We start from the raw sequence: 25696 nt of genomic DNA on the forward strand, positions 1-25696 counted from the left end.
ATATATTTTTGCCCCAGCAGAATGACTAACCAACAGGATTATGTCCACATCCGAAGGAATGTAATGAATGCTGCAGCCGTCAGAGGATATTGTATATCTTTGGTTTTACTCTCGTCCATCAAAAAAGCCACCAGAGCAGCTTTGGACCCCGACAGGTTTATTTTGGATCGCAAAGATCAACTTGCCACAACTTGCTAATGTCCGTCATAGATGTCTCATCCAAGCGGATGTTGAACAATACGAGCCCCGGAGTCATGCCTCCCCAGCCACTGCTGACAGTCACCGTGACTCATGTTTCCACTTACTCACATACACAGGTGGGTCATAAAAAATGCTTCCCAGGTAGATGCTTTACATTAAGGCAATGGCTGATTTTCCTAACCCTCTGTGCATTTCAGCTCTGTTACCTGTTTAGTCACATTCATGGCAGAACTTCTACCCACAGAGGCCGTTTATCTGTGCATCATACAAATCAGCAGAAATACAAACATGTATTTGAATGACAAATGCACAGGTGATGAGGGGGTGGCGATATTTATCCATCATGGGTAATCTCCCTTTGATTAAGTGTGATCTCTGTGGTTTTTCTTAAGTATTACATTCAACATCCTGAACATATCACTGATGAAAATGATGAGAAAAAAGGCATAAAAAATAGAGAGTGCCAAGCCCGATTGTGTTCTGTGTACTTAATGACATCATGAGGCTCCAAAGTAAGAGTAACTACGCATTTGTTACTGGACAGTGACAGAACTCAGTTTCAGCATTGAGAAATACAAATAGATGGAATTTAAAGAGAAAACATCAGCCTATCGAGATGCAATATGATGCAAACAGACACGTAAAAAACATAAAGTTAAAATAACAACAAAGACAGAAGAGAAAACGACCCCACAGAGATGCAATGTGACCACAAAGAGACACAAAGATACTAAAAGGAGCTACAAAAAACCACAAAGAGACAGAAAGTTATTACAGACAAAGCGACACCAGTCGCTTCTGTGTTTTTACAAACATGTAAGTGTCAGTGAGAGCAAAGGTTCAGAGAGCGTTTAAACTCTGCCGACATAAGTTTGATTTTACTGAACAAGCTATAGGCTGTGCAAGCCTGTACCTGGAAAAAAAAGATGTTAGATGTCCTAAAAATGTGGGAAATAACCATTTTTTCATCCCTCAAACACTTCAAAGGGGGATCACATCTTCATATATACACAGGGAACAAAAAAAAGGTTTGGGCATGAGAAAACCTTATTAGGATTGGAACATGCACTCCACAGATACTTTATTATGAACACATTGCTAGTGCCGGGCTGGACGCCCTTCTTCACAGCACAGATTCAAGGTGGTGAATCCTCAGAGATTCTGGTCCGTGTTGACATCACACAGTTGCTGTAGATTTGTCGGCTGCACATCCACGACAGGAATCTCACGTTCCACCACATCCCAAAGGCGCTGCGCTAGTTTGAGATCTGGTGACTGTGGAGGCCATTGGAGTGCAGAGAACTGGTTCAAGAAACCAGTTTTGAGATGCTTTGAGCTTTGAGACGCTGTGTGCTGGACGCACCCATCAGAAGATGGGTACAGTGTGGTCATAAAGGGACTGACACGGTGAGCAATAATACTCAGGCATGCTGCTGCATTTAAATTATGCTCATTTATTTCTGAGGGGCCCAAAGCATGCCAAAAAAATATCCCCACTAATCTGAACCACAGTTGTGCTGTGTGTGGGTTATCTTGTCTGGGCCTCCGTACCTGTGTAAAATGTAGGGCAGCTCACATCTATAATGTGGGCATACTGTGGGTACGCCACGGGCCCTCACTGTGAGCCTCTCTCTGTTTAGTGTGGGCTGTCCACACTAAACAGATTTCACACCTGTACTGGGCCATAGTGGGGTCTGTTCATACCCCGAGTGGGCATTTTGCAGGGTTTTCACCCAGAATTATCGCTTACTGTATATTTCTCAGATTATTCTCAGGTAACTCTACACATGATTAATTAGATCAGCAGTTTCTGAACCACTCAGCCCATCTAGCACCAACAATCATGTCAGGTTAAGATTCACTGAGATTACTTCTCTATTCTGATAGGAGGTTTAATCTTGAAATACGAGTTGTTGCCATGTGATTGGCTGATTAGATAATTGCATGGTGTACCTAACAAAGCAGCGAGTGAGTCCTTATGAAGGAGAAAGGCTGTTAAAAGAGAGAGCAGGAGCTTAAAATCTCTTCCCAAAGGTCCCAAACCACAACGCCTACCTCAGTATCACCTCTGAGGTTTACACATGCTTCCCCTGGGTCATCTCACCTTTCTTGTAGAGACCCCACCCCTACCATACTGCCAACAGTGCCTCAAAAGGAAAGCTCATCCTGTTGCAACACCTCGGGCCCTCCGGTGAGTGTTGTTCAGGAGACGAGTTATAACAGGCAGAGTCTACTGTAGTCTTATTGGAAATAATTTCCCCTTGTGGGACTAATAAAGGTATATCAAATCAATTCAAACAAAATACAAAGGAAATGATGCAAGTTCCATCAAGGATGGAGTTTGGCTCGGCAATAATGAAAATAATCTTGAAATAATATCTGACGACCGTTTCCACTGAAATCGCATGAACTGTTTCAGGAATTACAGCCATTCTGTGCTCTCACTGCATTCAGGATCGTTTTTTCCCCAATGCCTGACAAAGATGTTCTTACTGGGCTGAGATCAGGTTACTCGCTTGGCCGTGTAAGACTATCCCATTTCTCTGGAAATTCACAGTCATTACAGATTGTGAAAAAGTAAAAACAAAACAAAACAATGAAAACGTAATTTTTACCCTCCTAAATTAAACTAGCCCTGCAGGTACCAATAGTTGAGATTCAGTGGCCTGAAGATAAATAACAATGTAAAGTTGGGGAGTTTACTATAAAATGCAGTTGCGTGTAGGTTTTGCTGAAGCACATTAAACAGAGGCTCTGAGCTCATACATGTCATTTCCTGCATATTTTTGTGCATCAACTTCTACCTTCATTAGCATCCAGGTGTAAGTTGTGGAGGCAGCAGTCTAAGCAGAGATACCAAACCTGCCTCTCCTCAGCCACTTCCTCCAGCTCTTCTTGGGGGACACCAGGCCATCCCCAAGAGGCACGAGCCCCCCAGTGTGTCCTGGTCTACCCAGGGGTCTCCTCCCAGGTGGACATGCCTGAAACAGCTCACCTTGTAGGTGCCCGTGAAGGCATCGCGGTCAGATGTAGCGGGCCTACTTTGAGCTCATTTCCAACACTTTTACCCACGATCTTCTTCGGTCATTAATCACAGCTCGTGGCCATCGGTCAAGCAGTAAATCAACAGCTTCGCTTTCATGCTCAGCTCTTGGTGCAGCATCCACATTATGAGACCTTCCGCTCTTTGGCTGCGATTCTGAGCGAAGCTGCCGACAGAGAGCTTCCCCGAGTAGCAACTGAACAGAATGCTGGTAAGCAAAGCAGCGAGGCTCTGCAGATTCTCTGTGCTGCTTTCAAATAATATTTCCCAGCATTTCTCAGCTGAATCAGCACATTTACAGGCATGATTCACCCTCCCGTCCTCCTTGGTGCTTGTTTGTACTGAGAACTCTCACGAACGGAATGCGGACAACTTTGTGCAAATTCGAGCACGTCGCACACGTCTGTGTTTTAGAAATGAACTTTAGTGCATCGCGTACATCTCGAGTAAGAAAACTTGGTCAGGCACAGATCGGACGCAGAACAGGAAAAAACACCAGCCTTATAATACCAATGCAAATACTCCGAATGTGCTATTGAGCAATGCAGTCAACCTAAGCAATAAAAGGTGTTATTAAGGAGCTTTCAGCATCTCTTTGCACGATACAAAATGAGCAGCAGGAAAGTGACTAAGCATGTCGCTCTCTCTGGAGGCTGAAATGAAATAGAGAAGCAAATGAGACAAAAACATACAGCTTGACCACCAACAGTTTTAATTCCTCTGACGTAAATGAACGACACTCATGGGAAACATCTTACAAAACTTCCTCATGCACCAGTTACAAAAGTACAAAGTGAAACAAGACTCCCTCTTTCTTTCACAACACAGCTTTGGTTATTTTCAGGTTAGACGGCCATTATTTTCCCTTATGTTTCCCAGCACATCACAACAAAGACAGTCATGAGGTGCGAACACACGAGAGCAAGTGCTGTTTCGTACACGGAGCAGCTTGGAAACCATATGACTTACTTTAAATGTTAAGACACCCTGGAATGTTACAGCTGGGCTGTCATATCAGAGCTTTCTGTCCAATTATGGCCTTTTTATGAATTTCAGATAGTGTGAAAAAACAAAACAAATGTGTCAGATGATGAAAATCAGACGGTTTAAAAACCTCTGTCAGCTCCGTCTTTCCTCACGTCTATACAGGCAGAAACGCGGCCACAACAGACCCATTTACGTCCGGGTCGAAATAAACCCACGTTCTTTCTTTAACACCACTGATGTCAACAATCCGTTTACAGCACAAAACACAAACCGTTTCATTGTAGTTGTTGCTTCATATTCGTCTGTGTGCCTCACAGCCTGTTGCACCAGCTGTGTTTAGGTTTGCACATTTCCTGCCATTTCTTTTAGCGATTTTGCAATTAGTCATGGTAACGAGAAAGCACACCCTCTATCACTTCTTAAGTTTTAAATATCAGGAGATAAAAGTCATTTGCTCCTTATCGGGTCCTAAAATTTGATGAATCCAACTCTGATAAACTACAATACACGACGTTGTGACAATGAGTCGTTGTTTCTTTCACCGAAAATAAACCCTGAGGCAGAAGCAGCGTGTGAAACACTAGATGCACCCTCACTGCTTCCATGGGAAATAAGCGGTTGAGCAGCCTGGTACTGAGAGTCAGATGCACTCGATTAACTGATCATCTGCAAGTGTGCAAACTTTGGCAGTTTGCTGGTCTGTTAACGCAATACCAAGGAGGAAAGACATCAGCAGTGACCTGGGTTGTGAGGTCAGACTCTGCCTGTGCTGGTTTCCTCTTATTTGTGTGTTTATATGTGCAAAAGCCACAACCAATAGAGCGTTCGCTCTCACAGCGTCATACAAAGGATCGTCCTGAGAATCAGGACAGAGCGGAGAAAAAAGGCATTATTCCCGTTTAATCTGGAATAATCTACAGAAAGAGCTGACATTGTCAGAAATGTAGCTCTTAATGATCTGCTGTTGCTCACTTGTCTGTGTGGAATATTGTATTTGTTTTTTACTTCGTATGTGTCGTAGTTGTTGTAACCTTTGTGCAGGTCTCTCTTGGAAATTTTCATTCTCACTTTTCACAATTTGAAGTCCAAAAATTCTACATATAAAGATTTGGTCTTGTTTTACAGCCACAGAAAGCAGATTCAATCAAAGTCCAGACCTCAACCGGACGGAGGTGTTGCGGTGGGACATAAAGGTGGTTCTAGAAGCTGCTGAATCACGGCGTCTTTAGGATTTCACACACCGCTTCTGCTTTTTGGCTTAGATTTAGTTAAATAATGTCACGATGTAATGTGCCCTGTGTGGTTGTTCATCTGTGGCTGTTTAAATCCTTTTAATGTGATTTTTATGACGTCCTCACACGTAAACCCTTTGAATTGACAGAAGGTGCATTATTTATTATTTTGTAGCAAATTATTTCAATATTTAATCCGTTATTGTTGAGCCAGTAACTATTTTTAGCCAACTGTTACATATAGTTGATCATTATCGAAATGTAATATTTAGGCCCTTGGAATCACTGTCATATTGAAACAATCAACTCTTGTGTTTGACAATTTATTATTAGAAAAACGTGTAGAGGTGTTAACGAAGGCGACTAGAGCGTTCCCCCCAGACTCTGAAGACTTTTGTAACATGGAGAGCAAATAAATGGTAACTGAACGTCTAGATATGGGCACCGCAACCTCCATCGAGAGGTCCGGCTTCAATTCATGGAACATGACCGCTCCAGGTGAGGGGAGCCTTGCAGACAGCTAGCAGGTAGGTCGGTCTGTGTGGGGGCCAGAGAAGTCGCGCCTGTATAGAAAACAGACACTGTCTTTGTGTAGGAGGCTGTAAACGTATTTATTTCTGCTGTGCATGGGGACAGTTTAACCTGCGAGTCTGGATACTGACAGGAACTGATCCGAGGAACCACAGATCTTAATGTCTGTGTAGGTTCTCAGTCATCCAGGTCACGGTAGTCTGAGGAGCTTGGACTTCTTTAAGTTTCCTGAAGATGTTTCACCTCCAAGAAGCTTCTTCAGTCTTCCAAGCTCCTCAGACCACAGCTCGTAATACTGATGGACTGGCTTCATTTTCCAGCCCTGGAGGTTGCTGCTTGGTAATAATAGAGAGCAAAAAAACAAACAAAAATAAAAATGAGATGACATTTTGCATATATTTTGGAATAAATAACAATAAAAAAAACAGGAGTGTTTTTGTTAGGTGAGCTACAAATGCTTGTGTAGCAAACCAACCAGTAACAGTGCAGCAAATAAAGGCGACCAGCTGCAACATATCAGTTTATACCAAATTACCGCTTGAACTGATGCTGTTGCTATATTTATGGTGTTGAAGTATTAAATATTTATGTTATGATAAATAATAAGCTTACAAAATAAAACAGACGTGATTCCAACTGCAGTCTAATGCAAGTTTTTGCACAAGTCTTTAAAACCTGACATTCTCGCGTCGCTTCAAATTGAAAGAGTTGTTTTGGCCCGGGGCGATCGGCCCTAACGCACACTGCGCTGCATGAACGGGGCATTTTGTAAGCGCAGCCGCTGAGTGCAGGACAGACACCAGCAGCTGTAACTCGCACAGAACAAACGGGGTCAAGAGATGCCAAAACTGTCCTGACTGTAAAGCCAGGTCAGAGGTCAGCAAAGCTGCAGCACATCCAGTAAATCACCAGTGTAACGTGCTCTGTTTTAGAATGGACCGGCCCGGACCAGCTCAGATAAAAAGTGATAATCCATTAAAGAGTTTGTGCTCCAAGAGGCAAACGCTGAAATCAGCACGTGGGAACGTTTCTGTGAATATATGGAAATCAGGTGCCGTCGCCAAAAGCAAGTCACCCGTGTTCGTGCATAGTTTGGAGAATTCCACGTGGCTTTTCTACACCGTCTGAGCTGCACGCCATAGTTTTTAAAGGACACAACTGCACTGCGAGGGCCTCCAGTAACGTCGACAGTTTCCTGGAGTTTAAGAGACATTTGTGAAATCTTTGGTTGTGGATTCAGAACTGTGCTCCTACAGCTTCCTGTACAAAATCATTTTACTTCCTTCTTCTAAACTGTCAAACTGTGCTGGTCACAGTTTTTGCTGTGACCAGCACATGCCAAACAGAACATTATCCATCCACACACACGTAAAACAAACCAGCGTGTGAGGCTTAATATGCATGTGACTGAGTCAGCTGGCAAGTGTCTAATGCGTTTACCAAAAAGGCAGCTGATTCCTGCTGCAACTTTTCACTTTGCTTTCATGTGTGACTCATCCTTCCCTCGTATCTCTACCACAAGGTGACGTGTGCAAAGTTATCATGAACTGGAACGTCATAACGGTGATAATAATGGGATATTTGCAGCCTTGAAATGATCTAGAGTGATCCTTTAATAAAGCGGCACCACAGCGGGCCTCGCTGCCTCTGCAAAAACTGTGCCGCGTGATTTCTAGTGTAATAAAGGGGTAGTGACTGGTGTATAATGAATCCCTCGCCAAGTAACCGAGAACCAGAAAGCATTCAAAGTGAGCAATGTCCTTTAAAAGAAAGTTGTAAAAAAAGGATCCCACACTTCAAAGAAAATAGATTTAGATAAGAAAAATGTCATAAAACCCATAAAGCTAAAAATGTGTTCAGATTAAAGTCCATCCCATTTGGTCAACAATAAATATACATCAAAAGGGTCGTGAGTATAAACCAATGACTGGAGTCGAGATCTTCAAAGCGTAGCGACTACAGCGCTTTAGTGTTTGTATATAAACTCAGACCTACAGCAGATAGAGCGTACCAGTGTGCAAAAGTGGAGAGACATGGAGCCGGGACAGAGCTGCCGGCTGCCGTCTCGGCTCAGATTCTGATCCGGAACATGCCCTGACTCAGCTGAAGGCGGAACAGTCGACAATTGGCGATGCGCAAGTTGGCACAGGCCGTTTTGGAAAGGTCGCTGGGTAACATCTGCTTGGTGCGATGCCACGTCCCGGTGGTGCGCCGGAACTCCCGGATGTAGTCAAAGTTTGTGCCTGCAACCAAAGGAAGCGAGAGGGTAACAGGATCAAACACTGAACATCCTGAAAGCCCAGCAGAGCTGTATTTAATGTTTTCACCGACCTGTGTCCAGGTCCCCCACCACGTAGATACTGGCTCCAATGGGCACGGCGCCGTAGACGAAGGAGGAGCTGGTCTGGATGCACAGGTTCTGGTCATCCAGGAACATCCACCTGCAGCAGAACATGTTTCTTTTCTTTTAATAATGCAATCGTAAGATTAGCCACACGTGCAAACTGTAAGGTCAGCTCTGCTCATCTGTGCAACGATGTGCTGCAAGTTTAAAAAGTGAGGTTCAAATGGAGCGCTATCGTCCAAATACACACAAAATAAAAGCTTCAACAAGACTTTCAGCTGTCACTGGAGAAAGCATGATGCCAAAAATAAAAGAAATCAATTTAGACTTGAGGAAAATAATTGTTGATGCTCACAAAGCAGGAAATGGATATATAAAGTTATCACAGCGTTTCCTGGACAGGAATAGACTGCAAGAAAAACAGAAGAGACGCCTTCAAACCAGAACGAAGTGCGCTGAAGACAACCTGGAGAACGATTAAGCACGATTATGAGATGAACCTAGAGCCAAAGGGAGAGGCCAAAGAAAAAAAAGAACACTGTCCCCATAGTGAAACACGGTAGTAGTCATGGGAGTATTATGCTGTGGGGATGCTTCAGTGGAAGTGGGGATTTCATCAAGGTGGAAGACGTGAAGATTTTGAAAGAAAACTGGGTCTGGGTCATTCTGACTCAACAAGGGAACGTTATTGACTCACACAAAGACCCGATCAGAAATCTGTGGGGTCAACAGAACTAGGGCTGGGCCATATCATACCGTTCACGGTAACACCGCTATAATGTTGGGCAACGATTAGAAAATGAAATATGGCGACAGAATATGGGTGAAACGCGCAAGTGCCTTTGTTTTCATACGCACATGGCGGAGAATGAGAAGGGCGAAAGCGGATCGTTGAATGAAACCATGAACCAGAATTCTGTGAAATCTTTTCAGTTCTGTGTGCAAATTAAATAATGGAAGCATTCAAAATAAAACTGTTAACAATTCCTTGCCCTGTTTAACAGCACTTGGGAAAGCGCTGAAATATGACAGCACTTTATTGCGCCAGCACAGTTTACGTCACTGTGGCTGCGTCTGTGGTTTTAACGTTTAACGACTCACCTCCTCATCTCGTCATGGTAGAACTCAGACTTGCAGGTCGTCATTTGTCTTTGCTCGGGGTTGTCGTTCTCTTGGCTTCTGACTCCACCGAACACGTAAAGCTCCTGACCGATGCCGCACGCCACCGAGCCAAACCTGAGCAGCACAGACATTTTGAGGGTTGACAGTAAAGCGGGCTCCTCGCTATGCAATGAGTTTAACAATTCATTTAAAGATAATAAGTAACGAGTAAATTAGGGTCATACGGGAGAGATCTCTTCCCTTAAATGGGAGTTTTTCCTTCCCACTCTCGCCAAGTGCCGGCTCAGAGCGTCATCTTATTGCTGGTCTTTACTTTACAAACGTAAAGCGCTGATATTTCACTATATAAATAAAACTGAATTGATCTGAATTGAATAATTAACGCTATAAAAAGGATGCATGTGACCACGTACACCCCGTGAAGCCTCGAGGACCTCTGTTCAAGAATACAGAAACACTGCTTCTCTCCACAACTCGAGGATTTATGGTCGTCTGTTTTTAACTACAGAACTTATTCAGTGGTTAACTTTACTGACGTTCTGAGGAAGGTGGGAGACCAATGTGGTTTCAGCGCAGTGACACTGGGTTTGTGCCATCGCTGCCTTTTGGAGCATTTTTAATGAGACAAATAACCTGGCTTGCCTCGAGCAGCTTGCTATCATTAAGTGACAGCTTATTACTCGACCCTCACTCAACTTTGGGATGAATAAATATTTATGTCATTTTGTCTTACATAGAATCATTTCTGGAACCAAAGGGTGGCAGGTAAAAGTTTGAGGATCCAAAATCCGTAAACTCATGGGTCACATTGCAGAGGCCTGGTCCAGCTCTTGAAATACATTTATTTAATTTATTGCTTTGCCTTTTAGCATTTTTTAGTTGAATTTCAGTACAATGCCACGGCTGTGAGAGGGTTGGATCCTCAGCAGATTCTGAACATACTGTGGGCAAAAGCGCAGTTGCAGCAGCGGTGCTTAAAAAGTACAGAAAAACCAATAAGGAAATTCTGCAGACGCCCACAGAGAAGAAAAAAACCCCCTCATAACAGCGCATAATGAAACCAAAACCTGTGGATGGATGAAATCCACATGAGTAGCACAGACGGGTCTAGCATGCTTGGTGTGGATTCAGCAATACGAAAGAGAAGGTGTGACACAACTAACGCACAATAAAAACCACAGTGTTGAATGTTCTGACTCAACAGCTACACTTGCTGAGCAAGTCAGTGAAGCTGTGATGTTAGATAAAGTTAGTCAAACTGAAAATAAAACTTCCAGATTGGGAAGAATGACAGTGACTTATAGAGCTATGTTTCATTTCCTGTTGTGCAACATAAACTAGTCCAAATTAAAGCAACAACACTGAAGTTAAATGTTAAGTGTTGCACAGCAAGTGTGCATGCAGTGAGAGAACCCCCCCCCCCCCCCAAAAACAAGCTGACTGCAAAGAAAACAAAAACGTCAGGACTGTGAGAAAACACCGACTTTAACGTTTTAAGATCACAGACAGCAGAGGCTGTGCTTACCTTCTCTCTTTCAGAGGACACAGCCCCGTCCACTGCTGGGTTTTGGGGTCAAAGCATTCAACAGAGTCAAACAGCTTCCCGTAGGAGCCCCCACCGATGGCGTAGACCTTCTTATTCATGGAGGCGTAGCAGCCGACCTGAAGGAGAAGACGGAGACGATCGTTCAAATCAGACGAGGTCAAAGCGTCGTCCAGCCGTCGAGCTAACCAAATATTTCTGTCACTGATTTTATGTTGTTGTTGTTTTTAACATTTCAGAACAATGAGAGCTGTTCTGCTGAAGTTACTGCTGAAGACGGGGTCATAACAGACCACCAACATCCAGTCATTAATCTAAGGAGAATCGAAGGAGATCTTTGTGTTGAACCCATGTATGGATACAGCTGCCAAACCAAATCCCAAACACACACTTTAAAAATATAAATAAATTTGTCCAGAATCGCTGCGTGACATAACTGCAGGTCATCTTTTATATACAGTTTATAGACAAATCCTGTTACTCAGAGTTTTACATTCAGTCATCAAAGTGACATCCATCAGTTTGAGTTGAATTCCAGCTTGAGCAATAAATCGTTGGCGTACACAAGTGACGACAACCGTAGTTCCAAGCGCTCCGGGTGGTACAGCATTCCCAACTGGAATACGGGTCAAATTCCAGCCTATTCCAAAAATAGCTAAACACCGAGTCCAATACACATAGATAGGGGCATTGTACTGGGAATTCTAGTGCTGACGTTACTGGAAACATTCACAACCCATCCAAGCTAAATGTGAGACTGTCATCATCTGTTCTCTTTTTCTGGTCCTTCCTTCAAATTTAACAAGAAGCTGACCTCATGCAGCTCTCTGATTGGTGGTTTCAGACTCTCGTGTAAGATGACAAATTGCTGACGTTGTCACCCATCATTAACACTCAGCAGCCAGTTAGCTTCCGGTTCTGCAGAACAGATGAGCTCAGACGGAAAAGCTGTAGAAATGCTAAAAAACTAACTACTGATAACCCAGACCCACACCCAACTCACTAAAAGCATCGATTCGATCTGTCGCACCACTTCAGCAAACCCACATTTAGACATTTTTTCCACCAAGTGGTCTACAATTATTTCATGGTGTTATTTTGATCGTTTTAATGGCGGGATGACACGCAGCAAAAATCCACAGTAGAACCTGAGCCTGGCAGTTACATGGGCAGCACCTTAGACCCTTATTTGTTTCTGTATTTACTTTATTCCTTTGCTTGCACAACATTTAGTATTTGTCCTGCTTCTATTTATGCAATTTCTGCACTTTTAACATTTTCTTTTTGGGCATTTCTGTCATGTTAATTTTATGTTTAATTAATTGTTCAACACTTACGTCAACATTTATTTATTTTAATGTCTGTTTTTATTTTATTTGATACCATTTAGATATTTTATATATCTAAAGGCATTTTTCAGGGTTATAGTTAGGTTGTGGTTAGGTTTAGGCATTTGTTTTATATGGTTAGGGTAAGGGGCTAGGGAAAGCATTATGTCAATTAGATGATATGAATACCCGAGGTAGAGGTGTGTGTGTGTGTGTGTGTGTGTGTGTGTGTGTGTGTGTGTGTGTGTGTGTGTGTGTGTGTGTGTGCGCGTGCGTGCGCGCGTGTGTGCGCGCGCGCATAGGTGAGGGGGTTACCTTGCGGATCATGGTCATACTGGTCTGCATTTTCCAGGTATTGAAGTAGGGGTCGAACACCTCGACGGTGATCAGCCCCAGCTCTTCACTCTCTCCACCAAGAACATAGATCAGACCATCCAGCTCCACCACACCGAAGTTCTGACGAGCCTGAGAACGTCAGCGGATGTTAATATAATCAACCACCACCGCCAACAACATCCCCCAAGCTCAGCTGTGCGCTCAGCCACAAACAAACACCCTCCTGGGGTCTCTGGGTGTTCCCACGTCTGAGTTCCAAGTTCAGATGTTTCATAAGTGCAAAGCACAACTGGGCACAGCTGGGCGATCTGTGGCCCGGTTTGTTTGCAAAGGGGGACTTGAGCTTAAATCAGATACGCTATTAGAGCATACCAAAGCCACGAAGAGTACCGCTGGTGACGTCAGTTTTTCACACAGCTGTTTGTCTGTGTCAACACAAACGCAGCAGTGGGATCAGACCCCATGACTGGCTTGAAGTGTATTATTTATTATATTGTTTTCAGACTGTGTGCAGTGCTCCTGTGCCAAATTCATCTCGGTGCAGCAGCTTTAATAAGCTGATGATCTGCTGGTGGAGCTGTCGGGGCCCTTCCCCTAACTTCACCTTCCAGCATGTTTCCGCCAGCTACTTCATATCAGGAACTTACTAATGACAGCAAACTTTTATTAGTGAATGACATCACTTTTCTGGAGAACGATCGTGCGCTTTGTGTATCATCTGCCTTTAACCCTTCAGCTGTCAGGGAATTTTTGCAGCACTGCTGACACCTGATGGCCATGAAGTCAAATATAAAACAATATGGCAGCAACATATCTGCTCTACGTCTGGTATATACTGAATATTTATGTAGCCAAGCAGCACGAATGATGGTTTTCATACCTGTTTAGTGTCTATCTGACAGAAAAGCACTGAGCAGAAGGAGAGAGTGTATCATATGACATTTGCAAAACACTGCATTCTGCTGTTTTTAATACAGCATCCCTATTTTGCACTTTTTCTGCACACTCACACAGGAGTTTACTTCTGCCGTTTATCTGTTTATGGGTTTCCATGAGTAACTGTTTCAGAAACGTGATCCTACCTGTAGCATTGGGGGAATCGGGCTCCAGGTGTTGGAGTCGGGGTCATATTTCTCTCCACTGGCCAGGACTGCGTTGTGTTCATCTGTTCCACCCACCACGAACAGAAACCCCCCTGACCAACAGAGACAGCCTTGCTAATGACACACCTGCTAATGTCTTTTACTGAACACAAAGCGTTTTATTACAGACATGTAGGTGCGGTGGACTGCACTGACCGGCAGCAACCAACCCATGGCCGAGGCGGGCGACGCTCATTGGCTCCAACTCTATCCAAGCCTGCCTGTTGGCGTCATACAGAGGACACATGCAGCGCGACGCAGCTGTCGGCTTCCTGGTTCTGCACAGAGTGAACGCATCAGATCAGACAAAAGGTTTTCCCCTCACTCTGTTCAGACAGGATGTGAGTCGGCCTTCCCGGTACTTTTACTGAAGACCAAGTGCACACAGGAGACCGAGAACAGGCTGCCTGTTCAGACCTGTTCAGACTGCATATTTTTAAATGGTAAATGAACTGATACTTGTAGAGCGCTTTTCTACTCTACTGGAGTACTCAAAGCGCTCTATACAACATGCCACATTCACCCAATCACACCCATTCTCACAAGCACTCTCTCTATACTTAGTGCTTTCTAAGTACATTCACACACATTCATACCCCGATGGATGCATTGGAGAGCAACTTGGCAACTTTAGTATCTTGCAGACTGGAGGAGCCAGGGATCGAACCACCAACCTTCCGATCAGTAGATGACCTGCTCTACCTCCTGAGCTACAGTCAAAGTATGATTTCTCTGCAAACAATTGATTGTGTTGCATAAGTTCAATTCAATTCAATTTTATTTATATAGCGCCAAATCACAACAAAAGTCGCCTCAAGGCGCTTCATAGATACAGAGAAAAACCCAACAATCATATGACCCCCTATGAGCAAGCACTTTGGCGACAGTGGGAAGGAAAAACTCCCTTTTAACAGGAAGAAACCTCCGGCAGAACCAGGCTCAGGGAGGGGCGGGGCCATCTGCTGTGATTGGTTGGGGTGAGAGAAGGAAGACAGGATAAAGACATGCTGTGGAAGAGAGACAGAGATTAGTAACAGATATGATTCAATGCAGAGAGGTCTATTAATACATAGTGAGTGAGAAAGGTGACTGGAAAGGAAAAACTCAATGCATCATGGGAATCCCCGGCAGCCTATGTCTATTGCAGCATAACTAAGGGAGGATTCAGGGTCACCTGGTCCAGCCCTAACTATATGCTTTAGCAAAAAGGAAAGTTTGAAGCCTGATCTTAAAAGTAGGCCAACAAAGTGAAAACTACAAAACAATATAGCTTTTAAATGGGTGCTTAGGACAAAGCCTTTAGAAATCAACTAACGAGAACACACTAGATCTTCTTGTTTGAAGCCAGAAAGATCTGTTGCAGAGTAATTGTAGCTCCAGTACTAGAAAAAAAGAATTGCCTGAAAATCATTTCCTTCTCCCTGTACAAGTTACAGTAATCTGTATTTACTTTCATTAAATCTCTGACAGTTTTCAGGAAACCAGACAAAAAGTAAGTATTTATATCTACTTATATAAATACAAGTAGATATAAATCTCCCTAAACCTCACGCTGGATTTGGGAAGGTTTTACATCAGATCCCCTTCCGGACACAACCCCAAAGGGCCGTGTGTCAGATGCAGATGGAATCGAACCATCAACCATTTGAATGTGCTAACCAGTACACCAGGGGTGCCCAATCCTGGTCCTCGAGAGCTACCGTCCTGCAGCTTTTAGATGCATCCTTGTTCCCACACACCTGAATCAAATGAATGGCTTGTTATCAGGCCCTTGCCAAACATGATGGCATGCTGAAGAGATCAAACCATTTGATTCAGCTGTGTTGGAGTAGGGATGCATCTAGGGCTGCTCAATTAATCGAATTTTAATCACGATTACGATCTGGGCTTTCAACGATCATTAAAAATGACTGAGCCGATTATTAGCCCCTCCCTCATGCTTTACTCTCGCGCTGCTCCATGTGGCAAATCAAGCGCACTGCTCTGCATTTCGAACACCGTCACAACAATTAAGAGGACCCGAGGGAAGCTCGGAAAGCTAAGCAGAAGTTATTTGGAGAGGAGAGTGACTGCCGTTGGTTGAAAAGAGAGGTAAAAAAAAAAAACTTAAGTGGTGTGGAAACATTATGGCTTCGCGGAGTCAGACGTGGATCAAGTAGACACAGTGTGTAAACTTTGCTATGGTGTCGTAGCTGCACCACAGAGCAACACTGCAAAGTTCACATTTTTCATTTATTTCTTATATTGCAAACATTTGCACTGTTATCAGTATTTGCACACTATTTTATATTATTTTTTAAAGTCATTATTCAATACATTGTTATTGTTAAACCTTTAAAGCCGGTCAGAGCAGCATGCTCGTTTTGTGTAACTATTTTTAAATCCCTGTAGAACCTGAACACTAAGCTAGCACAATAAATTTTTCTCCATATGAAACCAGAGGAGTTGTACTTACATCTTATGCCATCAGCTTGTCCTCGGTCACGGTTTCCTTCCACATATAGCTTTGCAAAAATTGCATAAAAAGAGCTTGCAGGAACAAAAACATAATATTCCAGAAACACGCTTTGCCGATCCGATCAGCTGTTCTTAACACTTCCCACATTGAAAAAGACGTCAACGTGAACTATCGCAAGTGACGTCATTTTTGCGGAAAATGTAGTTTTTTACTTGTAGGCCTTAGAACTCGAATTGCACTGCTGGAAATAGTTTATTTTGATGCACATGCACATTCTTTGCAAATTTGCATCATAGGATTGTTTTTTTGTTTTTCCTGCAGTATATAAAAATTGCTGTATCTCCAAAAATAAAACTATGAAGACACTCAAAATAAATTTCCTGTTGTTGTAAACTATTTTTTGCAACTTTTTTGTATTTAAAGTTTTGAGGGATAAACCTCTTAAATTTCTCCAAGTAGAAATATATGTAAAAACAAAAACGATTTTCAATTTTTTTGTAGTTTATTGCACTTTTTTGCAATTAATGTAGTTACTATGGACTTAATGCATACACATTTTTAAAATATGGGCTATAACAGTTGTATTGATGTATAGCAACTTGAAATGCTCCCACAAATGGCACTACAGCATGTAAAAAAAAATAATATAAGCTCTGGCGGACGAAATAAATATCGTCAAATAATCGTGATCTCAATTTCAGTGAAAATAATCGTGATTATCATTTTTGCCATAATCGAGCAGCCCTAGATGCATCTAAAAGCTGCAGGACGGTAGCTCTCGAGGACCGGGATTGGGCACCCCTGCAGTACACTATAGAGCCACACACAAAATATTAAGGAGGGGTTAACCCTGCAAAGCCTGAACCATGAAATAACTGCCAGAAAAGTCTTTTTGAAGCTGGAGTGTTTATTTCACCTTCAACGCCATCGCACTCATCACACCCCAGACACAACCTGTTCCAACTCCTTCCCTCTAGTAGGCGCTGCAGAGCGCTGCATGCAAAATCAAGCAGACATCTGTACAGTTTTTATTCCCACATTCACTCTGATCAACGCTCACGCAGAGTCTGTACTCATACAGCCATCATATCAATCACTGCAGTAGCACTGATGTCGTACAGATCAGGGTTTTTTAGGAAAAAAGAAAAAAAGTCACAATAAAATTGTCTTATCAGATTTATTAGCTTCCTTAAGTATCTGAGCTTTTACGTAATTAAACAAAAACACTGCATCAACCCACCGCACCTCCACCATGACCTGAACTAATCTCAGCTGAGATGGTTTGGTTACAGGACAGAGTGAAGCACACTGTGAGATTTCAGAGGCATTCAAAGTTCAAAGGTGATAACTGAATCTCAAAGTCTACGCTATCTGCTTTGTTTCCATGCTGCGTCAGTCATGATAGCATCTGAAGGACACAGCACACAAACAAGCTTCTGCTGCAGCGCTCAGCTCAGTTTTACTGCTTCAATCTTTTTTTCCCTCCGTCAGCTGTTTTTTATTTCCTTCCAACAAGTGCTGATATACCTCCCACCCCCACCTTTCCTTTCTTCGCTCAGTAGACGCAGGTTGTAGCTGTGAAATGGTCATCCATTCATTCTGACTGTGTCGGAATTTTGTCCCAGGCTATCTTTGTTGAACACTGTGACACATGGAACCAACATTTCATAGTCACAGGCAAAAATACCGTCATGGTTATTTCACGTGAGTCATTCTTCCAGAATGGCACAAAATTACACAATTTACACTCGAGTTAAGGCCGGTTAGTTAAGGTTACTTCAGTTTTGATGTCATCAGCCGACACTGAAGAATACAGTACAATAAATAAAGCATATAAATGGTAATGTATTTGCAGCCAAAATAAATGTATGAAATAAACTTCTGTTTCTTTGCATGAAGCCCAAACAGAACAAAACAAAGTTGGCGAGTGCGACTTACTTGCGATCCTCACCTCCAGCGATGACGATACACTCAGAATACCCTCTGGGTTTGAAGGCAGCGAGCATAGCCTCCCCCTGCAGCTGACCCTGCGTCAGCACCGGCTGACAGTACTCTCTGATCACCTCCCTCATCAGAGGCTCCCCCATGGCCTGATGGGATACAACGGTAGCACACAGCGAGGTTAGCTCAAAACTTATATTGCATTTGTATGTTTACAGCAGACTGAGTAAGCCACAGCTTTCCCACATAAAGGTGGTAATCAGCAGTTCCTCCCGCACTGGGATGTCACTAAAAGCTTTTCAGGAGAGTTTTCATGGTGAATGACTGCGTGTGAGGATCACTGGCTCACACACAGCTAAACTGTCCATGTCTGCAGGTGGAGGAGATGTACCAGGTGAGGCTGAAGGAGACAAAGTGTGTGTGTTTTAGCCACTACACACACAGCACTCATCAGTATACTCAGTTATCAATGCTCAGTGTTGTTAGATGTTGAAAACAGGAGCCACTTTGTTCTGAAATTCTCTGCTGCCATTTGATGTTTTCTCAGATTTAAAACCATGGTTCATTTGTCAGTTAGCCTTGCTAACACGGGGAGAAATGTTGAAGAAAGGCAGCCTCAGCCTGCATTTCAGCTGTTACAGCCTTTAACCTGAGCTGTGACGCTGTCATTATAGCCAAACGATAAGCTGGGATCAGAATCCTAGCTCATAAAATCGAATATACTTCCTGATTCTTGTTAAAGTTTTCATGACATACATTTACATTGATACTAGGGCTGGGCCATATTATACCGTTCACGGTAATACCGGTATAATGTTAGGCAACGATAGGAAAATGAAATATCGCGATAGAATATGAGTAAAACGCGCATGCGCAGTGCCTTTGTTTTCATACGCACATGGCCGATTGTTGAGTGAAACAGATGAACCAGAATTGGTTTGTAAAAATGGTGCAACTTCAGTGATGTGGAACTGGTTTGGTGTTTGTCCGTCAGATACATGACAAAGCACCTTTTTTTGCAGAACATGCAAGCGGCCGTCGTTATTGTCGGACTAAGATGCTCTTAAATCTGGGAGTAATCTGGGTCCTAAACTCCGTATGCTTCAGGTCAAACGAACACTGCAGCATCACTGAGAGTTAAAAACTGTCTAAATTCTTTCATCTTTAATAAAACGATCAGCATTGCTGCTTTACCAGGTGTAACTATGAAGTTTAACTTCCAGGCATCCATGAAAACAAAAGTTATTACATTTAACGGAGTTAGAAGTTAGCAGGAAGCTAGCGGAAGTTAGCTCGCTAGTTTCGCTAGTTACCTAAGCATGATATAGCATGTTCTGACTGAGAGATTTCTGAAAAAAATCAAACGTACAGCTCTGCTATCACTTCCAACATAAATGAAGACAGGAAACTAAACAGCAGTGACGTTTATAGGGTTACTGAAGTTGGGCTAGCTGGTATATAATGATGTGCTACGTGATCGCTAGCAACACAGCTATGTTAGCATAATATAAACAGTGAAGCTGGAGGACGAACACTAACACTTTTCCACTTATAAAAGTTAACGTGAAGGTTTCTGATAGTTAGAGACAAATGCAATCGCATGGCAGGATGCTGTAAACGGACCAAACTTCAGTCAGGAGAACAACTGAGATAATCCATCCACAATACGAGGTTAGTTATTAATATACTGCAACAACATGGGAATAGAGCAGCTGCAGAGAATTCAACATTAATGAATCAAGGGTACAGAAGTGGAGGAAGCAAGAAGAATGAGTTTAATCAAGTTTGATTTATCTGACTGCCTTGTTTCGCTTAATGTGCCTTATAATCCCGTGCACCTTATGGTCCGAAAAATGCGTACTGCACACTGCAGTTTAATGTTGCAAAGCACCTCTTTTTAACTTCAGTGGATATTATACATGGTTATGCTCAGGATATGTCAGCACATTTCTACTGGAAATGCCTTTTGGTTAAACTTTCAGCAAGGAATTTGCATTTGCACTGTTACATTTTTATAAAGCTTTAATGTACATAAAAACCAGCTTCTTGTTTAAGTGAAAATAAATGGAAGGTTGTCTTTTTGCGCTAGTAATGTTGTGGAGTTGTATTTTGTCTCGCATCAATTATATCGTCAGTTATATCGTTATCGCAAATTTTCAAATATATATCGTGATAAATATTTTTGGCCATATCGCCCTGCTCTAATATGGAACGCCAGGACTGCCATAATGAATTAATTAAATACACCATTAAATAATTAATTAAATGTGGCAATAATTAATTAAAATTGGAATTAATTAATTAAATAAATAGTTATGACACATGTAATTAATTAATTATTGACACATTTAATTAATTATTTATGTATTTCACATTTTAATTAATTATTGACACATTTCATTAATTATTGACACATTTAATTAATTATTTAATGATATATTTATTTATTTCATTTTGGCAGTCTTGGCGCCTGGCTCTCATCATGAAATAATTTTATCTGTCAGCCTCACCCATCAAACTCAGGGGGCGGGGTTAACGCTGATCGAGTCAAAACCATTGCTTTGGCCTGGTGGCCATTGTTTCTAGCACACAACAACCGGCATGTGGAAGCTAACAGAACTGAGCTTTGAAAAACCCTGTTTGTGTGTTACCAAATACCGTTTTAATATTTTTTTAGCCGAGAATGTAGTGGTTTAATCTTCATGTGTCTGGTCGGTTTGTCAAGATACAGCCTCTTTGCAAAAGTGTTTCGATGATTTCGGAGATGTCTGCCCAGTCTCACGGCAAAGCGTGGGATAGACCCGCTCGCCTCGCAAGCAATCCCACCGACAAAGCGCAGGCCCCGGTACACAGCTGTAGTAACCCCCGCTGACTTCTTTTACTGAGGTTATATTTATCGGTGTTTTATTTCCTGATGTTCTTATGTGTCCTACGTGTTTCAGTCGCCAATTCTGAATTATAACTAACATTAAAAACATGTTTAAGGAGGAGAGAGAGCAAATAAATCTGTTTAACATCTGATCTTTGGGTTTTTGTTCAGTAATCAGCGTGACCTGTGTATAAACACATAAAAGAGATAACGTTGGTGTTTCCGTCATGTAGTAACTGCTGGCTTTAACTGTACAAAGGTTGTTCCACACTATGAAACACATACAGACTTCATGATGTTCGGCTAATATTTTTATTGTGAATATTAATCATGCTGACCTCGCTCTGTACACCACGCAGCGAGGTCAGCATGTCCACGATATCCTCAGCTCCATGAGTTAACACAAAGTTTCCCAGCTGACTATCTAACTGCCAACTATTCCAGAGACGTGAAAATATACAGCATAAAGAAAAGTGTAAGAGACTCAGCAGCAGATTAGAATAACAGTTATACATTTAATAAATCACCAAATGAATCCAAGAAACGAGCAAACCTGTTCCGACAATTTGAATTTGTATTCCCTCAGCTGCAGACTCACTGCTGTTTAAATGTTTCAAAAGGAAGATTAGATATAAAAAACGTCAAACATAGACTCAGTCTGCCTTCACATTTGATATGAGGCCAGCACGTATAGTGGCCTCAGCAGGCTATTACTGAAATACACGTGCTATATCTTAAACTATGATATAAACAGGGAGGTCCTATTAACATGTTTAGTTTTAAAGGACACCTTCCTGCCTTTAGTCTCATTCATGAGCAGTATTCGTTTTCTTCTAACATCCAGAAGTCTGCACGATGTGTTTCATAGTTTGTAACAAGCCTTTGACAGGTAAACATAACATGACCGAAAAAGCAAAAAAAAAAAAAAAAAAAGAGAGAGAGAGAGAGTGTTGACATAAGAAGAGAAAATTCTCTCAATTATGGAGACAGACAAATGGTTCATTTATGTTTGATGTGTGTTTATTCCTCCCTAAATATCGTCGGTGAAGTTTGCCATGCATGTCAGATTTTCCTGCGCATTTTTATACCTCTGCCAACAGAGAGAGAAAAATCACATTCTAACAGACAGCTGGTGCTTAGAATACAGTTGAATAACTATTAAAAAACAGATGATATTTAGATGATAGTTCAGTCTAACACATGTGCCAGTGAACCATTAAACGTCTGTGAAACTATGCAGTTATGAAACGTAACTTTAACCTCAGCCAAACCGATTTGCTCAGTTGTAAATAAAACAGCGAAGTAAACGTGACCCGACAGACAGAACCTGAGTGAATGAAGTCCAGCGTTTAACCACTGAGAGCTAAAACTCAGCTGAGGTTTCAAAGCTGTGTGCCGGTGATTGGACATCAGCCGCTGATAAAGCTGTTCGCCTATAAAGTGCTCTGTAAGGAAACGAGCTCCAGCAGCTCTGCGCTCGGGGAAAACACTATATTTACTTATCTTGTGCAGAAAAATGCGCTGACATTGCGTTATATCGAGCACCGGCTGCCCAGTTAAACTGTGACTATCACCAGGTAACTAGGCGTGTTTCTTGAATTAGCAGCAGGTGTTAAACAGCTGACAGATGAGGAGGAGGAGGATGCATGCAGGTAAACTGAGGGTCTGTTGAGCTGATCGCTGGTTTCGTGAGAAAAATGTCAGCTCGTTCTTTATGTTACAGAAGCACAGAGACACAAGACCAGGCGGAAAGAGACGATCGTTCGGTGAAAATGAGAATCTGCGAATGCAACATGTGGAACACGGAGAGTGGAATATGTAAACAAACCGGTTAACGTAACCCCCTCGGTGCGCTCTGCATGCTAACTGTTAGCAGAGCTAGTGAAATCTCTGAAAACATCTGAGCACTTTTGCAAACATGTTCTATGTTGACAACCTGACCAGACATACGGCGCGACATTCGCGGCTAAAACACTGTTAAAAGTGTAGCTGGTGACAGAAAAACGGGGTATTTTAAAACTACACCACCACCATTGCTGCTTGTGATTTGATCTGCATTCTGGGATAACTGGCTGCCCCAAGTCTACACAAGCAATCGATTTTCTAGGATCGACCTGTTTTGACTTACTTTGCACGGCAACCAATCAAATGTTAGAGAAGCTGCATGGGCAGCGTTAACCCCGCCCCCTGAGTTTGATGGGTGAGGCTGACAGATAAAATTATTTCATGACGAGAGCCAGGCGTCAGGACTGCCAAAATGAAATAAATAAATATATCATTAAATAATTAATTAAATGTGTCAATAATTAATTAAATGTGTCAATAATTAATTAAAATGTGAAATACATAAATAATTAATTAAATGTGTCAATAATTAATTAATTACATGTGTCATAACTATTTATTTAATTAATTAATTCCAATTTAAATTAATTATTGCCACATTTAATTGATTATTTAATGGTGTATTTAATTAATTCATTATGGCAGTCCTGGCGTTCCATACTCTAATTGACACAACAGTTTTCAGTGTAACATTCACATCCAAACACGGTCTCCCTGTGCCTGCCAGTAGCAGCTGGTAAGAAGTATTTAGACTGTTTACCTGCTCTCTCAGGTAGCTGAGATCCAAACCCTGCAGCCACACGGCAGACATCACTTCCTTCATGCGTACCTGCAAATTCATATGGGATAACAGTTTGTTTTTTTTTTCAGTTTGAGCCAGCCCTTCACAGTTTTATATGCATAAAAAAGAAAAGTGTTTATAGTTAGGTAGTTTAGAATTTAATAAGAAAAACCACTCATCAGTATTTTGTTGATATGAAACTAAAGCTGGACAATGAGACTCGCCTCTGAATGCTGCAGGTATCTCTGCAAAAAAAGAGAACATTTTCCAGTGCTACCCACCCTGCGATCATCCGGGTCGTGTGCGAACCACCGCACCACGGCCTCCAGCACATGCTTCTCGTTGCCCACATTCAGCTTCTCCATGGACAGCACCTCGCAGAGCCGGTCCGGTGGCAGCTCCCTGAACTCCTCAGTCAGCGCCACGTCACGGAAGTGCGTTTGCAGGAACTCTGTGGCGACGTAGTGCACGTGGTAGAGGCAATAGTGCAGAGAGAAGAGGCGGATACCGATGCAGTTCTCTGCAGTGATGCAGCTCTCCAAGAACTTGCAGCACATTGACTTGAGGTCGGTCATGAGGAGAAGGTCGGATGCCTGCACCATGTCCTGGATGGTCTCTTCTCTCAAGGTGATCTGTGTGTGAGGTACATATGAACAGTCAATGAAAGCCACACGCTATTAGGATATCAGCAGGTCACTCTGCTTTTTAAAGCATCCCCACTCACTTCACCGCTGAAGATATAGTCCAGGATTTGTTTCATGATGGCCATAGAGACCCCCTGCAGCTCGATTCTGTAAGTAGACCCATCTTCCTTTGGAGGGTTGTAGTTCAGCTTGGTCCTAACAGGAAGTAAAGCAAGAATCATCTGAGTTATAGCACTGCCACTAAATAAAACTGGACACGCCCTTGTTGTCCCTAGCTGGTGTTTACAAACAGTTCGATATGTGCTGTGACTGACTGACCTGATGTAGGGGCTGGCAGCAGCCAGGATATTTTTCTGGACAGGAAGCTCCTCTCCGTCCACCACCAGCAGCGCATCGTGGAAACTTTGCTCCTGCCAAAAGGTGCGAAGGACTCTCAGGAGTCTCTGGGAATGTTGTGGATCCGAAACCTTCGAACCGGGCTCATTGGAGGCAGTATCGGGCATGTCTAGGCTTGCGACAGCCCGAGGACGCACAGCACACTCCTGCCAACATAGTGTCAAACTGAGCTTCTTCAAACAGTACCACCTAATGTTGTCGAACATACGATGACAGTAATGCACAGTTTACGGCACTAAGTAAAAGAAAAGTGGTCCATTCTTAAAATCGAGTTTCAAAAGTCTCAACATAAACTCTTCATTGCGAAACTTTTTTTTTTTTTAAATAAAGGACTTCTCTGGAGTGGCTAGTCCTCTGCCAGTACAGCGAGTGTAAACGGGCCGCGTTAGCAAAACCCAAACGTAGCAAACATATCATGCTTTCAGTGAATCAATTTAATGCCGAATATTACGGAAACACCCGAGGACCCATGGGACCCAATGATTTACATTTATATATGTTAGCGATCTTGACTGTATCGAGTCTAAACTTGAACTGATATTCCTAAATGAGGTTTGGCCAGTAAATGCTAGCATAGCACCAAAACAACCGACATGTCGATAAAGATTTCCTCGATAAAGATTCCCCGTGATAAAGGAAGGACAACGCCGCCATTAACCTTTTTTTTAAGTAACATCGTTACATGATTTTAGCAAAATGTTTTTGTAAATGAAAACTGTGGAGATATGTTTACATGGGGTTCCGACATGGACTGTTTACAGTGCATGCAAAACCTGAGGTGTCATCCTTTCCTTTTACTGATTACAAATTTAAGTATCTCACCTTAAGACTGAAAAATGCACCTTTCTCTTCTGGGCACAGGGCGTACCTACACTACATGAATTACTCATCCACCCTCTCTGATCACTCAGGACGAAAATTTTGGAAGTAGACGTCAAGGCATGTGTTGTGCT

General features: G+C 42.5%; 2 protein-coding genes across 2 annotated transcripts in view; both read right to left on the bottom strand.

The window, feature by feature from the left end:
* cmip (c-Maf inducing protein) overlaps positions 1-3026 on the bottom strand; it is a 51580-nt gene extending 48554 nt beyond the window's left edge. The window contains exon 1 of the mRNA XM_082540906.1: positions 3006-3026. Within this exon, the coding sequence (XP_082397032.1) occupies positions 3006-3017 (12 nt within the window). The 5' untranslated portion in view covers positions 3018-3026. The remainder of the gene's footprint in view (positions 1-3005) is intronic.
* A 907-nt stretch (positions 3027-3933) lies between these two features.
* On the bottom strand, positions 3934-25696 carry gan (gigaxonin). Its single transcript, XM_082540908.1, has 13 exons — positions 25566-25696; positions 24666-24889; positions 24428-24542; positions 23985-24335; positions 23683-23751; positions 18206-18357; positions 13966-14087; positions 13750-13862; positions 12647-12796; positions 10986-11122; positions 9440-9574; positions 8326-8435; positions 3934-8237 (listed from the first exon to the last, which is right to left on the bottom strand). The coding sequence occupies exons 2-13, from the start codon at positions 24848-24850 to the stop codon at positions 8065-8067; spliced, it is 1812 nt and encodes a 603-aa protein (XP_082397034.1). The 5' UTR covers positions 24851-24889; positions 25566-25696; the 3' UTR covers positions 3934-8064.

Source organism: Aulonocara stuartgranti (genome assembly GCF_965226115.1).
Source record: "Aulonocara stuartgranti genome assembly, chromosome: 7".
In the NCBI taxonomy this organism is placed as follows: domain Eukaryota; kingdom Metazoa; phylum Chordata; class Actinopteri; order Cichliformes; family Cichlidae; genus Aulonocara; species Aulonocara stuartgranti.